This window comes from Dermacentor silvarum, chromosome 2, assembly GCF_013339745.2.
Source record: "Dermacentor silvarum isolate Dsil-2018 chromosome 2, BIME_Dsil_1.4, whole genome shotgun sequence".
In the NCBI taxonomy this organism is placed as follows: Eukaryota; Metazoa; Arthropoda; class Arachnida; order Ixodida; family Ixodidae; genus Dermacentor; species Dermacentor silvarum.
Genome location: NC_051155.1, coordinates 31,708,454 through 31,714,453, shown reverse-complemented (window position 1 = coordinate 31,714,453; position 6,000 = coordinate 31,708,454). Strand labels below are relative to the sequence as shown.

General features: G+C 45.4%; 1 protein-coding gene across 2 annotated transcripts in view; it reads right to left on the bottom strand.

Moving 5' to 3' along the window:
* Window positions 1-1,577: 1,577 nt before the first annotated feature.
* LOC125942956 (uncharacterized) overlaps window positions 1,578-6,000 on the bottom strand; it is a 50,088-nt gene continuing 45,665 nt past the window's right edge. For both annotated transcript variants that reach the window (XR_007465443.1, XM_049661237.1), the window contains exon 3: window positions 1,578-1,887. Coding sequence is in view for 1 of the 2 variants with exons in the window: in XM_049661237.1 (XP_049517194.1) it covers window positions 1,839-1,887 (49 nt within the window). In the remaining variant the exon portion in view is untranslated. The remainder of the gene's footprint in view (window positions 1,888-6,000) is intronic.

Genomic DNA, 6,000 nt, shown 5'->3' with positions numbered 1-6,000 from the left:
ACAGACCCAAAAGACAAATCTCTATAAAACCTATGTCGATGTTTGTAATGTGCTTGTACTTTGCCGAGGTTCTAGAGAACTGTACTGTAGGCATTAACGATTACAGTAAATGCAGTGGCAAAAATAATTGGCACTACAACCACAAAGTGATCTGTTTTAAACGTTTATTGCACTTCAGACTAGATACATGCATCATACATACTACATACACACTTTAGAACAGTCAGCATACATGCTTTAGCCTAGAACTTGCAACACACAAACTGTAGCTGCCAATGCGCTTCACGGATCAAGCTGGTGGTGCTAACATACGAAACAGGAAACAATTTGTGGCAGACTCGACTGGAGTTGGCACCTGACAAAAGCAGGCTTGTCGAAGACAAGAAAGCTTCGCATTAAAACTCCAGAAGGACCTGCTGTTCCAGCAGTGCCCAATAAATGGTTGGATACTAAAGCCTGAAAGTAGATTCATATGAATGTGCACAAATATATGTGCACTGCAATGTTATGCGTCAGCTCCACAAAACCACACTAAACTTATAAAACACAGCATTCTGGCCTATGTTGAAGTGTAAAAAGAACACTGGCAGTCCTGGTAAAAATGTAGCAAATAGTGGTACTCCTAGAGAGATGCATCATATATTGTACAAAGCTTAAAAAGCTTCAATGTTGTTATAAGGGAAGTTTGAAATCAAACCCAATATACCAAAATTATGGTGGGAAATACAAAGATGACTGACGCACACAATACCTAAGAAAACGATTTAGTCCAGGAGCTCCTATGCATGTGAATAGTGAAATCGTTTTTCTCGGCAACCACGGGACTGAATTTGATGATGTTTGTTATTAAAACATTTTTAGTTGTTATTTACATTTAGACCAATTTTTATTAAGAATGGTTGAAAATTGCACAATTAAAAAAAACTTATGTTTACAATTATAACTAACAAAAAAAACTAGCAAGCACATTTCTGTTCTGCAAATCGGAATTGGCCTCGAGCTTTAGCTAAGGACCAACTCCGATGTCCCTCCTTAAATACGTGTGAAATTCCTAAATGGTTTTGAGACAACCACAAGGCTATTTTGAATTAAATTTGTAGCATTTGAGAAAGTTAAGGTCTACCAGTTGTTGGAAGAATTTCAATTCAGAGCCTGAAGTAAAAATTATTAAAAATAGGCAGGTTTAAAGAAAAGTAAAAGCATGAAGTTTAATAATCCCCAACTCTGTAATAAAAACACATATCACAGTTCTGCAGACTGGATCAGCTATATCTTAAGTCAAGGAATTTGATATATGAATTTACAGCTTGCGTGAAATGTTCCAATGTTTATAAGCATTTTGCACGTCCTACTCACAAATTAATGATTGTATTTTAGAGCAGTATATGATACGTCCATTTCGCCAACTTTAGTTATGGATTAGGTGCAACTAACAGAACGGTGATATCACTGTTTTTTTAGTAAGAGTTGTTAACTTAATAGCTTCGTTTCTTGGAATTTTCGTGGATTTGTATGAAACATCACTTGAATAAAAAATGTTACATAATGCTTGTGCTATGCGAATGATGCTTTTTTGAATGACGTGTTTACATTGATTTAATAATGCTTTCCCATTTTACCTAATTCCTTCCTGGAGGCATGTAAGGCTTTAGTGAGGTATAAACAAATAAATGTAAATTATTTAATACTTAAATAAATAAATAATGTGGTTTGTCTCAGCATTCCAGTTTTTACCACCAGCATGACCTGTATGAAGCTTTGGCTACTGCTCACATGTTGCAAGTTCATTCTTACATGATCGCCCACTACTTCACTTCCTGGAAAGCAGCGAGGAAAGGCTAGCTTTTAACCTCGTTGGTTGTGCCTGGTACTCTGCCACGGTGAAGCCTGCAAAATACAATTGAAAATCATTTTAAAAAGGTGTAATGAACATTTAGCCATAATGTATAGGCAGGCGCAAACATGTCACAAATATATATATCTACAAATGTGGTATAAATATTTATATGTATATAGTTGTAGCACTACACTGTTTCATTTAAGTATTTCAGAAAAAAAATTATAACAAGAAAGTAGCAGAAGTATCTCCGTGAAGAGGGACAGTTCTCAGGCAATCACTTTTGAGAATGTTTTCACTTTCCCAAGATTTTGTGACACTAGAACTAGGCGAATGCACCGACACTAGAATGCCATTGCTAGTGACAAAAAAAAGTGTATCCAAAAGACAGCCGCCCAGTTGCACATTAACGTCATCTTGTAATGACAACACATTTTAAGTTTAACATATGTAAGCAAGCAGGAACACCCATGAACTAAGGCTCCTATATAGACATTGCGCTACGCATAGCAAACAAATTTTTGGAAGAAAAAGAGAATGATCTACTGGCTTCCATTGTTCAGCGGGTGAAACAATATTACATCTGCCGGTCGCCATAGTTCGTATGTGCTATGCGTAATATGGCAGTATTCAATTTCTCACGTGGAGCTTGAGATTTTGAGCAATCATGATAACAATGCATTTAACTATCTGTTGCATGGGGACCAATCAGACTTTTTTAGGGTTGTTTGCAATGAAAAGTTTGCAATGCCAAGTTTGGACTGCCGTCCTCAATTTCGCATTGCTTTCACAGGCAGAGGAAACAATTGGCTTTATCGCTCAACCCCTGGTCCGTATAATTTTCTCTCCTAGGCGCATGTTGAGGCACCGGCCAGTCTGCGCCATGTACATTTGACCAAATATGCATATGATCACAGAAATAGACAACACTACCCCTGACAGACACAAGACAAATTTAATAGTATCTTTAATAAAGCAAGTCTCCCTGGCCAGGGTGCCTTTCTTAGTTCACTTGTACACTGCTATGCACATGTATTTCTAGCGAAAAATAAAGCAGGCAGGATATGCATGGCAGCCCGCAAGCGAATTGAGAAAGGCAAGCAGGCAAGGGAGGCTTGCGTCGGTGAGAAATACCACCAAATTTGTTCATTACGTGTCACAGGTAGTGTACTATACTCCTTTCACATGTGGTCAAACTTACATAGGGCAAACTGGCCGGTGCCTAAACATGTGCCTAAGAGATGACCATATTTCACTCAAAAGACCAGTATGCTTGTCCTACTTGGCCATGCATTGTCACAGTAGGGCATAATGTAGGATTAAGATTGTTCATCTGTGTTCACCCACACTGAAAAATTAAATAGAGAAATGAGTGAGGCATACCACATAAATAAGAAGACATGTGTGAGCGAGCTTTCATTAATAATGCACGAAAAAAAGATATCCTTTCTAGATGACAAGGGATCGAAATCAGTCTGCCTATTTATTACTGAAGTAACTGAGCAGAGCGAATACTGACCTTCATATTTATTTTCAGCAAATTCAAGCTAATCAAATGTGCATTTGCCAGACACAGTTTTTCTGGGAACAGGACAGAAATAACTGGGAAGATATTGCTACGGAACAGTATTTGCCTTGACGAAGAGGCGAGCAGTGTGAAGATGACGACGAAGATTAGAGGCTACTGCGGGCTGTGGCTTCTTGGCCAAGTGCGGCGCATTTCTTTGTAAATATACTTGTATATAGATTTTCGTCTGCGTCTTCCTACGTAACATATCTGGTGGAGGTGGACGTTCCCTGTACCTCGTCACGGAGCTTCGCAGTGGACGGTACGTCGAGTCTTCCGTCATGGCTCCCGCCGACGACAGCTCGACTCAGCCAGCTCCGACACCTGCTGCCACTTCGACGACCTACATCGCTCTCCCCGCTTCCCGCGATCCTGGCGTATTCTCGGGCAAAGATGGGGAAGACGTCGACGACTGGATCAGCCTGTACGAACACGTCAGCCGCAATAACCGGTGGGACCCTACTATCATGCTCGCCAACGCACTCTTTTACCTCGGTGGCACACCTCGAGTTTGGTTTCGGACACACGAAGAGGAGATCACCAGTTGGGATTCGCTTAAGCAAAAGCTCCGAGACTTGTTCGGAAACCCCTACGGTCACCAACTTGCCGCGCAGAGGGCGTTATCCGGCCGTGTGCAGACGTCCACAGAGCCCTACGTCACATACATCCAAGACGTCTTGGCTCTGTGCCGCAAAGTTGACGCACACATGACTGAGCCAGACAAGGTTTCTCACATCCTCAAAGGCATTGCCGATGACGCCTTCAACTTGCTCGTATTCAACAACGTGGCGACCGTGGATGCAGTTATAAAAGAGTGTCGCCGCCTGGAACTCGCTAAAAGCCGACGTATCGACCAGCAGTTTGCCCGTCTGCCCAACACCCCAGCGACATCTTCCTGTGCCGACGCTCCTCGTCCCAACAACACTGGTGATGTTACCAGGATCGTCCGGCGTGAGATTGAGGCCGCCTATCCGGCTGCCTTCGACTCCAGCTCCTCCAACGCACCTGCAGTCACGGTTTCCCTGATCCAGGCAGTTGTCCGCCAGGAGTTCGCGAACATGGGTCTTCACACCGTCTGCTCGGCCCATCGCCCTGATACCCATCCGGCTTCTTCGATTACGCCCCGTCCCACATCTTATTACCCACCACGTTTCCGCAACCCATCTGAATGGCGCACTGCTGACGACAAGCCCATTTGTTTTCACTGCCGTAGAATCGGGCACATTTCTCGCCACTGTCGCAGTCGTTGGAGTTCCCCGACCCGGTCTACTTATACTGCCTACTCTCGCCCAGGTGGCCCTTCTCGACCCTATGCCGCACGCTCCGATAATGCCGCCACTGATTCTCCTGCGCCGAACCGCCCCTATTCTCGTTCGCCTTCGCCCCAACGACGACAATCTCGCTCTCCTCAGCCCCGTCGCTCCTATTCGCCGACTCCCTTCGGACGCCGCTCTCAGCCGGAAAACTAGACGATGCAGCGCCTCGAGGTGACGCTGCATTGCTCCCTACGCCGCCAAATCCTCTACTGACGTTGCCCACTCATCTGAACCTTCTTGACGTGCAAGTCGACGGTGTTTCTGTATCTGCTCTTATAGACACTGGGGCGCATGTATCCGTAATGAGTGCTGACCTTCGTAACCGGCTGAAGAAGATACTCACACCCCCCACGACGCCTGTTGTCCGTGTCGCCGATGGCGGAACAGCCCCCGTAATTGGTATGTGTGCCGCCCGCGTCTCCTTCGCCGATCGCTCCACTATCGTGCTATTCACAGTCATAGCCCACTGTCCCCACGACATCATCCTCGGCTTGGACTTCCTCTCCGCGCATTCTGCTCTCATCGACTGTTCCGCCAGTACTCTCCGCCTTGACCTGCCTGTTCTGGATCCCTCTGAACCACACCCTAGTCGCCTCAGTTCCGTCGACTTCGTTCGCTTGCCGCCTTCGGCACTGACCTAGGTTGACTTAGTGTCATCCCCACCAGTGCCCGACGGTCACTACATCGCGGCTCCCATGCAAGACGTCCTGCTTACACACGGGATCACAGTGCCTCATACAGTTTTATCTATTACGGCGAATTGCGTCTGCCTGCCCGTGGTCAATTTTGGCTTGACGGCACAAGTGCTGCCACGCGGGATGTCTCTGGCCCAGCTTTGCTCATTCGAGGATCACTCAGTAGCATCTATTGCAGTAGACGACAATTCAGCCGATCCTCCTCTACCATCGCAGTCGGCAACTTGTGCCATTGCCGACTTACAGAAAATGATTGCGCCCGACATGCCGTCCGAGCATGCTCGTGAGCTCTACCGCGTTTTATTATCCTATCACGATATTTTTGACTTTACCGATCGTCCCTTGGCCCAAACTACAGCTGTTAAACATCGCATTAATACCGGCGATGCCCCTCCTATTCATCGCCGCCCGTATCGAGTGTCCCCGGCTGAGCGTCAAGTTATTCACGCTGAAGTTCGCAAAATGCTTGCCAAGAACATTATTGAACCGTCGTGTAGTCCATGGGCGTCACCTGTTGTACTTGTAAAGAAGAAGGATGTGTCATGGCGCTTTTGCGTGGATTATCGGCACCTGAACAGGGTTACC